The sequence below is a fragment of the Elephantulus edwardii genome, unplaced genomic scaffold (assembly GCF_000299155.1).
Source record: "Elephantulus edwardii isolate Elephantulus edwardi_28Jun2011 unplaced genomic scaffold, EleEdw1.0 scaffold00221, whole genome shotgun sequence".
Taxonomy (NCBI): domain Eukaryota; kingdom Metazoa; phylum Chordata; class Mammalia; order Macroscelidea; family Macroscelididae; genus Elephantulus; species Elephantulus edwardii.
The window spans coordinates 2,076,839-2,089,303 of NW_006399971.1; the positions used below are offsets into that span (position 1 = coordinate 2,076,839).

General features: G+C 41.5%; 1 protein-coding gene across 1 annotated transcript in view; it reads left to right on the plus strand.

Annotated features, from left to right (window-relative positions):
• Window positions 1-7,441: 7,441 nt before the first annotated feature.
• The window catches only part of MAML1 (mastermind-like 1 (Drosophila)), a 40,533-nt gene continuing 35,509 nt past the window's right edge, over window positions 7,442-12,465 (plus strand). The window contains exon 1 of the mRNA XM_006898114.1: window positions 7,442-7,810. Within this exon, the coding sequence (XP_006898176.1) occupies window positions 7,502-7,810 (309 nt within the window). The 5' untranslated portion in view covers window positions 7,442-7,501. The remainder of the gene's footprint in view (window positions 7,811-12,465) is intronic.

Genomic DNA, 12,465 nt, shown 5'->3' on the forward strand with positions numbered 1-12,465 from the left:
ACAGTCTTTCATGGTTATGATCTTGCTTTCCTTGCTTCCATTACTCAGTTCCTCTTAAGAAAATTGAGAAGGATTGGATGGAAGGAAGCCCAAATTTCCAGAGATTCTGTTTTAAGTTGTATTAAAAAGAGACATACAAATAAATAAATAAAAACCAACAGTCCTTTTATTTGATGTTGGTTAAATAATAAATGTGCGTATATTCTGTTGCCCTTGGAACTACTCAGTTCTCAGACAGCTTTGCAATTAGTGGAGGAGATGGCTTTATTTGGTACTGGGGCATTTATACTTCACACACAGGGATGTCTGATCTCAGCCTTCTCCAACAGGTGACTTTAAAGAATGCTAGTGGGGCATGTGAGCTCTGGAGTAGATGCAAATGTGTTTTAATCACTTTTCCCACTGTGTTGACACTGTTTCCTTACCTATGTCCCCAAATTCCCAACATTCCTCTGCTATGCATTTCACAGCACAACTTGCTGTCCGTTGCCGAAAATGATTATAAAACTCTGCATAGTGTTAAGCTTTATTGTGATTATGTGTATTTTTCTTTTTAAGCAGACTTCTACCTTTCCAGGGTTAAAGTACCGGATAGACTACAATCTTCAATTTGTATCCATTCTTTTACTCTTTGTAAAGACTTCTAAAATCCAGAGGCAAGCTAATTCAGAATTGACTAATTGAACACAGGCTAAAAGCATTCATGGATGGAGTGACAACATGGCATGAGCTACCTGATTTTTGTAGCTGCTAAATCTTCCACTTCTTTGTTTGCAGTTATGTAACAGTTGTGTCTTAAATTACACAATAAAGCAATCCTGTTCAGATATTTTTTTCCAAGTATGTGGCTTGTAGGGTTTTTTTTTATAATCTTAGGTCTGTTTTTTTTTATGTGGAGTGTAGATGGGTGCTATCAGAGCCTCTTCCCCACCAATATAATGTAATAATAATAATATTACACCACACTGAAATGTATTCAGAATTAATGTTATTTTAGCTTTTCTCCCCCCTCTCCCTTTTTTGGCCTCCATCAGAAGTGTTTCCAGTGTACCAATGATGCTGTTCCTTGCACTGAATATATAAACACTCATGAGTGTTTATATTGAAGAAGGACATTTCATAAAAGATGAAGGCTTTATCTGTCAGTGTTGTTCATTGTCAATCTTTTTACTGATTCATCTAAATTCTTGAAGGATGGGATGCATCTTTATTGCTGTTCAGTGCTTTATCCTGTTCATCTGTTTTCTGTGGTCACAGTGACCTTAGCTATGTAACAGATTTCCCCAAATGTATTGAGTGCAAATAAACAGTTACTTAGCGAGATCTGAAAATATGACTGCAGATTTCTCTTTAAAGCAAGGGTGTGGAATCACTGCATATCTGGAAGTTGTCTCCACAGTAGCATTAAAGTTCATTTACAGGGGAGCTCTGGTGTCCTAGTGGCAAGAAGCTGTACTGCAATCCCAGAGATAACGTGGTTTGAATCCACTAGATGCTCTCCTGTACAAATCAGATCCGATTTGAAGATACACAAACAAGTAATAAAATGAAGTTCATTTACAGTGCCTCACTGTTTCTTCCTGCTGATGTGTGGGATAATAGGTTAAGTCATTGAATGTTCCTTAATCTTTGTACCACCTCCCCTAAAAAAAAATTCAAAATAACAAAAAGCTTTTTCTTCTGTTTGACTGCTTGGTTCAGGGTACATTCTTCGGAATAATGTCTGAGACACCAGTGAGTAACCAACAGCAGTAGTTTGCAGCTTTTGAAAAGGCACTTCGGATTTGATATTCTGGTTGTTTCATTGTAAAATGCCCACTGATAAAATGGCTTCTTAGTTTAACCACAGAGCTGGTTTGTTGGGTTGTGTGTGTGTTTGCTCAGCGAACGAAAGTCCTGGGCACCTCCTATATGACTTTCATCCTTTCTCCAGGTTCATAGGGTTTCCCAAGGCAAGCTATTGTGGAAGTGGATGACACTCCTGCTTCCAAGCTTGTTTTAATTGGGGAGCTCCACCAAACACTGTCCACCGTGGGTAACCATTATCGCTTTTGACACATTAGTGTCACAGTGTTCAGCTTCACAGCAACCACGAGTTACCTCTGTATGGCAAGTGGACATACCAGGGTTACACAACCTAGAAGAATGTTTCACCAAAAACAATTAAAGGCAAGCCTGAGGGCCGCAGAGTAGTGTCACCCATCTTTGGCTCGGAAGCATGGCTTTCTGTCCACTAGGCCAACTGCTCTCTCTCGCTCGCTCTATGCTGTTGGTGGTTTTATCACATTACTAAATGGTATTGTACTAAAACCCTCAGTTAAGTGTCTTATGACTGAACTGCTTCGTGCATTGTCTCTGGCATGCATCTTTAGTCTTGGAGTTAGGTTCAGTGCTGTCAAGTTAGAACCAGTTGATTTCTATCTGACCCTGAATTGGTTTCCCAGGTTGTGAATCCCACAAGAGGTAACTGCTTTTTTTTTTCTTTTCCTTGCATGTAACAGCTGGTGGATTTGAACTGCCAGAGAGAAATGGCATTAATGTTAGCACAACTTCCTATGGATTAGACCAGTAATGGGTCAGAAGTTCTTCACTTGGCCTCTGCAAGAGACTGCTAATAGGCAGAAACCTCATGGACTGTATAATAATTGTTAACTTTATCACATAACAAGTCTTTTATACTTATTTTAAATTTTCACTCTTCCTTTTCTACTGGATTGTGGTTTGGTATTGTCTGTTTTTATTATGAAATATAGACAGGATGTTACCAACAGATTATGGGTAATATTAAGACTTAAGTGATCACTAAGTTTTCAAATACTTGTTAAGTGCTTATACGACCCATGCAAACCTATGAACAGTGGCTGTAAACCTTGCTGTATCTTGAACCAACTTCACTGTCTTTGACATACTTGATCCCCTTTCCACAGTAACTGCATCAGTCTGTTTCATCCAGAGTCCGTATTTCCTATGAGCCACTCTTCAAATCATAATGTCCTTCTTCAAGGAAGGAAGGAATGACACCTGTGGTTTTCAATGATGCATCTCTTGGGATTCCTTTTTTTTGTTCTTGTGACACTGATTACATTTCTTTTACATTCTACAACCTTTCTCATTTCTTCCGTATTAAACTCAGTGTCCCCTTAAGGTTCTCTAGTTGCATTTGCTTGCTGTAGAACATCAAAGACTACAGCCTTTTCATGTGGTTAACATCTCAAGGGGGGAAAATCCTCACCACAGCACCAAGTGGCAACATGATAGATGGAGAGAAAGACTGAAGTCAATGATTTAATTTTACTTGGATCCACAATTACCATCCATGGTAATAGTCAAGAAATCAAACGATGTGTTGCATTGAGAAAATCTGTCATTAGCATCTCTTGTTTTAAAGAGCAGGGGCATTAGTTCAAAGACTTCAGGTGTGCCTGATCTAGGTCTTCAGTTGCTTGCTGTGAATTGAAAATGTCAGGAATAACAGAAGAATCAATACCTTTGAATTGTGATGTTGGTGAAGAACATTGAATAGCCCACGGACTTCCAAACAAACCAGTCAGTCTTGAAGGAAGTGCAAACAGTGATCTTTAGAGGCAAAGACATTGAAACTTTTTCTTTGGATATATTTTCACAAGAGATCATGCTGGGAAAGGTTAGTGAAAGAGGAAGATCTACACTAGATGGATGGATGGATACAGGTGACTACCACAGCAGGCTTGAGCGTGATGGAGATCATGAGGATGGTGTAGGCTAGCATAAGGCTCACGTTTGTTGTTCACAGGGTTGCAGTGAGTCAATTGATTTCATGGCACCGAGCGACTGATTTTTTTAGAAGACATTGGGGATATTTTCAGGTGTTCTCCCAACTTATGTAGCTCCATAAAATAAAGAGTCCATGAGAATGTGAACCTGAAGAAACAAAAGTCATGCACGCAAGTGTTGAGGACTCTCGTTCATAGGGTCGCTATGACTCAACAGCACTTAACAACAACCATGAGAATGTGAAACTTTTTGATCTGTATTTCATAGGATCTGGTCAAAATACTAATATTAGCCAGACACTATCCAGTTCTACTCTCATGGCAAAGGAGATAGTACATTACATTTTCTCCCTGTTCTAGCTGAAGAGAGACCAGTTATATCTTAGATTGCAGTTTGCAAGTTTCTAAAACTTAAAGCACTCTGCCACTTAACTGGAATGTCTATGAAATCATGACCCTGTAACAGAATCTGTTGAGTTTGCACTGACAGCTGTTCACCTGTTTAACATTTTACAGGTATACAACTTCACAGCAAACACATTAATCAGCTGTGCAACCCTATCCTTAATGCAGTTTTTGCATTTTGGCTAAAAATGAAACCCCAGGAATTGATGGCATACCAACTGACATATTTCAGTAAACAGATGCTGCCCATAGTTAGTTCACCAAGTTGTGCCAAGAAATCAGGAGGACAACCACCTGGCCAACTGACTGGAAGAGATCCATATCTGTTCCCATTCCAAAGAAAGGAATGTGGAAATTATTGAACAATATCATTAATAATCACATGCAAGCAAGATTCTGAAAATTAGCCAAAAACGGAGAAAGCACATCAACAGGAAACTGCCAGAAGGGCAAGCTGAGTTTTGAAGAGGCCATGGTACTAGGGATACTTTGTTGAAAGCAGAGTACCAGAGGAATGTCTTGTTTCTTTGACTATGCAAATACATTCAACTGTGTGGATCACAACAAACTGGCTAACTCAGAAAAATGGGAATACCTGAACACTTGCTTGTGCTTATGTGAAACTTGGACTAGGAGGCAGTTGTCACAACAGCAAGGAAACACTGCATGGTTCAAAATGGGGATGGGTGTACGCCAGTTCTATCTCCATACCTTTACAATTTATATGCAGAACAGATGTTTCTGGAAGGCTCTCTGAGGAGGAATGTAGCATCAGGATTGGAGGCAAACTCATTAACACCCTCTATTGTGCAGATGACCCAACCTTGCTTGCCCAAACTGAGAACCTGAGGCATCTGCTGCAGAAGATCAAGGACTGCAGCCTTCAATATGAAGTCAATATCACGAAAAAGATTCTCACTACTGGGCCCACTGGCAGCAGCATTATAAATGGTGAAGCGATCGAGATTATTAACAGCCTTAGTTTGGCTCCACATCAACATTCTTGCTACCAGCAGCCAGGAAATCAAGAGACGAATTGTAATGGGAAAGTTGGCTGTCAGGGACCTCTCCAGAGTACTGAAGAGCAATAATGTCAGTCTGGACACTAAGGTTTGCCTGATCCAAGCCATAGTCTTCCTATTACTTGCTATGCATCAGAAAGCTGGACAATGACTAGGTTTGCTAGAAATTGATGCCTTTCAGCTAGGGTGCTGGGGAAGAGTATTGAATATACACCATGGACTGCTGGGTGAAAGAACAGGTTTGACCTGGAGAAGGTTAAACTAGGCTGCTCCTTGGAGGCAAGGATTCTGAAACTCCGTCTGCATAGCTGACATCCAAGCAGATATATGCACTCCCATGTTTATTGCAGCTTTGTTCACAATAGCAAGGAGTTGGAAACAACCTAAGTGCCCATCAACAAACGAATGGCTAGAGAAGCTGTGGTATATTCACACAATGGAATACTATGCTGCATTAAAAAACAAGGAACTCATGCAATATTATTCAAAATGGTTGACTCTGGAGAACATTATGCTGAGTGAAATATCCCAGTCACAAAAGGACAAATATTACATGATGCCACTGTTGTAGAATGGGTCTGTCTGTCCTTGGGGTTGGGGAGAGACTGAGTAAGATGGGTTCAATAATGTATACTGCACTGAAACAGAGGAGGGAGAGAACCGTTTAAAAGAGAGATATAACTGGGTATTTCTGTCATCACAGGAGACTAGAGCGAGGGCTACATGGTGGAGGGGACCTGGGGGAGGGTTTGTAAAACAATGAAAGAATCTTTACTTTTCCATAATTTTTGGACTCATGTACTTATAACTTGTTAGTCAAATTTGTGTCTTCTAGGTTGCAACACCCCCATGATACATCTTCAAGGATATGAACATTTACAGCCAAGCACAATCAATAAGAGTGCATCTAAATTCCAAAATCAATCTCCATAATAGTCTATGTGTTTCCTACTGCCAAAGGGGCCCTTTAGAGTAGTGAGAGAAGATCTTCACCCTGAAACCCACAGCGTCCCTTTTCAGCAGGAAGTAGCTAAGAGAATACGCCATCCCCTTTTCCTTATGACTCAGGGTGAAGTCTCTCTCAGGGAGGAGTGATAGGGAATGGCAAAGGACACACTGACAAAGAAGATTAATCAGAACTGGCTTTGACAAGCACTGTGGCATTTGGACAAGAACAAACTGGGAGGAGGGTAGAGAGAATAGTGCAACAATGAATGAGTGGAAGCCCAAAATCTCTGTAAATGTTTATGAAAATTAATAAAATATATTTATAGAAGAAAAAAAAAGAAAGAAACTCCGTCTGACATACTTTGGACATGTTGCAAGGAGGGACCTGTACTTGGAGAAGGACATCATGCTTCGGAGGATGGAGGGACAGCGCAAGAGAGGAAGACCCTCAATGAGATGGATCAGAGACAATAAGGTTGGCTCAGAACAAGGTTCAGAGCTGTTGTAGGAGTCCTCAACGGCACGTTAACAATCGCCACTAATGTCGGCTTCCTCACATTGGTTTTTTTAAAAAGGGGGCTTTTTAAAATGTTAAAGTTTTATGAATAGGTTATTGACAGCCCCAGTGATTGATAATGGTTCGAAAGAAAACTTGCACCTCATTTGATTGATGGATGACAGGGCTGGATGTAAGGAATAAGATCAAAGAAAACGGCGACGTGACTACTTGAGTTTAACAAAACTGAGCGTAAATGTGAGACTGGTGAAACAGTATTTCCAGGCGGTTGTCCGGTCAGGCCACCCTTCTCTATTCCTCCCCCGCCCGCTTACGTCGGAACACCCGGAAGTGCCTGCCTCTTGGTCGGGGAAAGCTTACAGTCACTGCCTTTCCTACGAGCTCAGTCTCCTGGCTGAGGTCCGCCCCGCGGAGTTCCCTCCGTCCCCTCGCTAAGTTCCTTTTAAATACCGCACGGGAGCCTATCCGGATACCAGCCTGTGGCTGGAGCTACTTCTCTGATTGGTCCGAATTTCTGCTCTTCAACTCTGACGCCCGTAGTCTGGTTGAGGCTCCGCCCTGTTCCGAGAGCTCGAAAACAATTTTAAGATGGCGACGGAAGCGGCGCGGAAAACAATAGGGCCGGGTCGGCGGGGACAGGCCGAAGCCTGAAGTGGGCCGTGAGCGTTGGCTCAAGGGTGGCCGAACAGAACAGAATAGATCCGCTGCTGCCCGTTGCAGTGTGACTCGGCTCTGCAGAGTGCGGGACTATGTCCCTGCCGTGAGGCAGACCGGGGCCGCCAGCGGGAGTGGAGCCCGTATTACCAGCCGGCCCCGAGAGGCCCGGCCTCGGGCCCGGCCCGCTTAGCCTGCGGCCCATGGTGCTGCCCCCCTGCCCCATGGCGGAGTTTGCGCTGCCGCGGCACAGCGCGGTCATGGAGCGCCTCCGCCGGCGCATCGAGCTGTGCCGGCGCCACCACAGCACCTGCGAGGCCCGCTACGAGGCCGTGTCTCCCGAGCGCCTGGAGCTCGAACGCCAGCACACCTTTGCGCTCCACCAGCGCTGCATCCAGGCAAAGGCCAAGCGCGCCGGCAAGCACCGGCAGCCGACCGCTCCGGCCCCGGCGCCCACCGCGGCTCAGCGCCTGGACGCCGCCGACGGACCCGAGCACGGACGCCCGGTCACGGTGAGTAGGGCGGCGGCGCGGCGCGGGGTCGGGCCGGCGGGAGCGCGGCAGGCAGGTGTCGGCGCAGTCCGCTCCCCCAGAACCCGTCCCCGTGGCGCCCCGGCGAGCCCCTTTGAAACTTCTGGACTCCGGGAGCGCCGCCACTCCGAGCCGGGCTGAGGGAGAGGAGCGTGCCAGGGCTCCGGAGCTGTTGTCATCCTGGAGATGCGGCACCTTGACACTGCTTGGGGAAAAAACATTATCGGGAGGACTTTACATTAGGCCCCGGCTGAAGATTATGAAGGTGTATGTGTTTGGGTTATATCTAGACTTGTATCCATAATTGTGAGAACTTGGTTTGAAGACAGACTCGTTAGAGTTGCCTGTAATATAATTGTACTTGAACAGTACTTTTTAGTAGCATTTCTTGAGCAAATGCTTATTCAGCCCTCGTTTTTTGAAAAAGTCCTGTGCGGTGAGCAGGCTTTAAGACTTTTATGTATGTGGAAATAAGTCGACCTTGAGTTCACCAAAAGAAACTTTTCTGAATGGAAGTGTCAGAAATCTTTGGAAATCTGAGTAAAATGCATAGTACTCCGTGAGTCCCGCACGGTACTTTGTATATAGAAGATGCTGAAATCTGTAAACTTTGTGATTCCTACAACGTTGATGATCTCTATTTTAAGGTATAATTGTGTTGAAATCTCTGGAAATAGGAGTTTATTGGTAAATTATTTGATCTTTTAGGTTTTCAACTGATAATTTTTGAGATTTCTTGGAGTTGGAATTTTCTCCCTGAAACATTTCTTAAAGAGTAGGGAGACAATACGATTTTTGTTTTCTTCGTTTAAGACAGATCTTATTTTGGATTGTTCTGTTTTCTCATTGACACTCATACCCTTCTCACCTAGGTAGTCTTCATTTCTCTCTGAGAAAAGTGTAGTCCTAAAACTACTGTCAGAAAGCAGGGAAAAGGGGGGCAGGAATATTCAAACTCTACCTTGACTTTCCTCACTGCTCTGGCCAAATCCATCTTTCCATGCCCCCTTGCTATGGTTGAGTTGCTTTCCTAATTCTTGTCTTCACTAGCCTAGGCTGCCTGCCTTGGAAGACAGAAGACATGAATTCCACACCCAGATTTCGTTGTTTGTTGTATTAACTGGCCAAGCAGCCGCCTTCTCAATTTTTCACTGCCTGTAAATTGAGGTTACTTTTGGCGTCATATTCCCTATGAATGTGAACATATTTCATAGACTAAAAGCTGCTCTCAGGATCCTCCTCCCCACCTTTCAGAGTCCTGCCATTCTTCACTGCTCTACTCATCTTCCTCCTCTTTAAAGTTCCTCTCTGACCACAGCAATCAGTATTTCCTTTGTCAGAACATTTAACTACTATATTGTCTGTGCTGTTTAATTTTAGTACATAGTCACATACACCTTTAGATGTTGTCTTACCACTAAACTATAAGCTTACAGAGGCAGGGAGGGGAGGGAGGGCCTTTGACTCAAGAATACTATGTACATTTTAGGCCCTTGACATAGTCTGTGGATTGATTGATATCAAGTGGTTTGTACTTTACTGAGTTGTCTATAGTTTCAACTAATAAAATATGTTTTAACTAATGAGCCAGCTTAATGAATAACTCGTGTTTTAACAACAGCTGTGATATTGGTGATGATCATTTCAAGTACATAATTTAAAAACTTTTTAGAGAGTCATGGTTTTACATATATATAGTTGCCTTGAACGCCCCTTACATGTATTTTAAAACCAAACCAGTTGCCATTGAGTTCATTTTGACTTATGGTCCTTCATACTAGATCAGTGCTCCATAGGGATTTCAAAATCACCAAGATCTTCTTTCAGGTCTTCTATTACCTCTGGATAACTTCAAACCTCAAACCTCTCTTTTGGTAACTGATTGATTCCCTTTTTGAAAGCTCTGGTGGCTTAATGGTAAAGAGTTACTCTGCCATCCCAAAGGTACACAGTTCGAATCCACCAGCTACTTTTTGGGAGATAGTTGGGCAATCTCCTTTGTATGATTTACTGCCTCTGAAAATGTTTACCTATGAGTTGACTCTGACTGTGGTATAAAAGAACAACATGATTTTTTTTTTTTTTTTTACAAATCTGAATTAATGGGGAGAAACTGGACATAGTTTGGAGAGAAATTCTGAGTGTATTAGAACTGAAATCTGATTTGTCATTTTTCCTCTGGGTCTCAGATTCTGATTAGATATGGCATGTTATCTTGTATCCTATAATACTATGACCCATATATTCCCAGAGTTTTGGAGTATTCTGCCGTGTCTCTACTAGACAAAAGATCCTTTTTAGTCTCAGAGGTTATTTTACTGAGTTGTTTGGCTTTTGAATTGGGATAGAGAACTAAGAAAACAGTGGCGTTTACCATTTTAGAGGCTCATTCAGTTTTGAAAGGACTCTGAATATTTCTGCTTGGAGAGCACAGATTTGCCCAGACAAATGGAAAGAAAAAGTGTCTTGTCTGTTAGCTATTGCTACTTTTTAACAGTTCTGTACAATGTGTTTGATCTCATTCTTAAAAAGTCTTAGTTTTTGCTTATCCCCAAGTGTGTTGTAATTAACCATTCCTTTGGTTAAAGCTACCTACCATCAGTAAACCATTTGTGTAACTGAAAAGGGATGAAATTTTTTAATAGAATTGACCTTCAGATTTTTTTTTTGTGATCCCCTCCCTTTCTTCATATACTTACCACAGCAAAATCATAACTAATATTTGGTTGATCCCTTAATTAGAGATGAATCAGAATGCTTAAGATTTTTATTTCTATTTTAGTTCTGGAGTCATCAGACTAGGTTTTACATTATGTATACTCCTTTTTTAAAGGTAATATTCTAATGAGTAGGTAATACTGATATTAGGAATATTAGAATATATTTTTGTAAGCATTCATCTTCTAAATTTTTACTATTGCTTGAACAATGCTATAACAGTTTTTGCCCAGCTTCTTTATTTTTAGATTTTTTTTAACTGCTAAGCAGAAAGTCATTTACCTGTGTGATAATTGACAGAGGAAAAAAATTAACAAAACATTTTGAGTTTTTAGTGACAGTTAACAGCAAATTAGCTTTCTATATATTTAGTGATATTAGTTATATTTATTACAGTGTGTTAACATTCTCTTTAATTATGTTGGGTTTGTTCCTTGACCCTCTAGTTTCTTTTACCTCTAGTTTCCTTGTCCCCCTTATCTTTGCATCTTTGTTTTTGAGTAGGTGTAGGTGGCAGTATCTGTAGGGAGTTGTGCTGCTAAACCAAAGGCATTGCCTCTGGCGGTTCAAATCCATTGCCTCTGGTGGTTCAAATCCACCAGTGGCTCCTTGGGAGACTGATGGGCATTCTCCTTTCAAGCTATTTACAGCCTTGGAAATGCAATGCCCTTTCAGCCATTGGACACACCTACCCCGGTTACTGTGTCAGACGTCTTATCTAGGGTCTTCCTGTTTTGTGCTTTCCCTTAAATCTTCCAAGCATGATATCCCACTCCAAAGACTGGTCCCTCCTGGCTACATGTCCAAAGTGTGTGAGACAGTCTCAAAAACCTTGCCTCCAAGGAGCAGCTCGTCAGTTCTGTTGGCAGTCCATGGTATGTTAAATACTCTTCTCCAGCACCACAACTCAAAGGAATCAAAAATTCTTCTGTCATTCTTGGTCATTGTCCAGATCTCTGAAGCATAGCAAGTAATTGTGAAGATAATTCCGAAAGAGTAGGCTGTGTCACTATTCAAAAAAACTTCACTGCATACCTTCTAAGAACAAGAAAGGTATGTAAAACTTTGGTAATTATTTTGTGGAATGAACTTAAAAGAATTCTACAGATAACCTTAAATAATCTCTTATTTCCATATCTGAAAATAAACCAATACTATATTTAAATGAGTAATAGATACTGCACAGTAATTGTGTGAGATATTTTTATTTTTTTAAAAAATTGTGGCTTGGAGCTCCAGTGGCCTGGTGGTTGGAAGCTGTGCTGTAATCCTGAAGGTGTGTGGTTCAAATCTCCCAGATGCTCCACTGGAGAGTGAGGGGCAGTCTCTCCTCTTGTGCTAGTCAGATTTGATTCGACAGTATACACAAGAAAAAAATTGTGCCTTTATATACCATTTCTTGCAAAAATGTTCTTTTTATTGTCAAAACTTACTTTTCTATTAATTCTTTTTATCCACTTGAAAACCAAGACATATTCAAATATACACTTTATTCTACCTTTTCTCATCCTTAAGATATTTCCTACTTTTCCTTCCACTTGCCCTTTCCATTTCAACTTCCTGTTTCCGCATTAGCCAGTTGTAATCTGCTTTATACTATTTCTGCTCTTCCGAAATTGCCAACTCAAAGAATGCTAATGGGATAAAATTGGCAAATCTACTTGCTTCTTTTTTTTTTTTTTTTTTAATTTTGTGTGTCTGTGTACCATCAAATCAGATCTGACTGGTACAGGAGGAGATTTAACCTCCTTTCCCAGCAGAGCATCTGGTGGATTTGAACCATACGCCTCTGGGATTGCAGTGCAGCTTCTTGTCTTCCTCCTCAATCTTTTTTTTTTAATATCTACTTTGATTCTTCCAGTTTTTTACCTTTCTTATTACTATGGGCCATAGAGTATTCTAGGCATTTGAGGTACAAT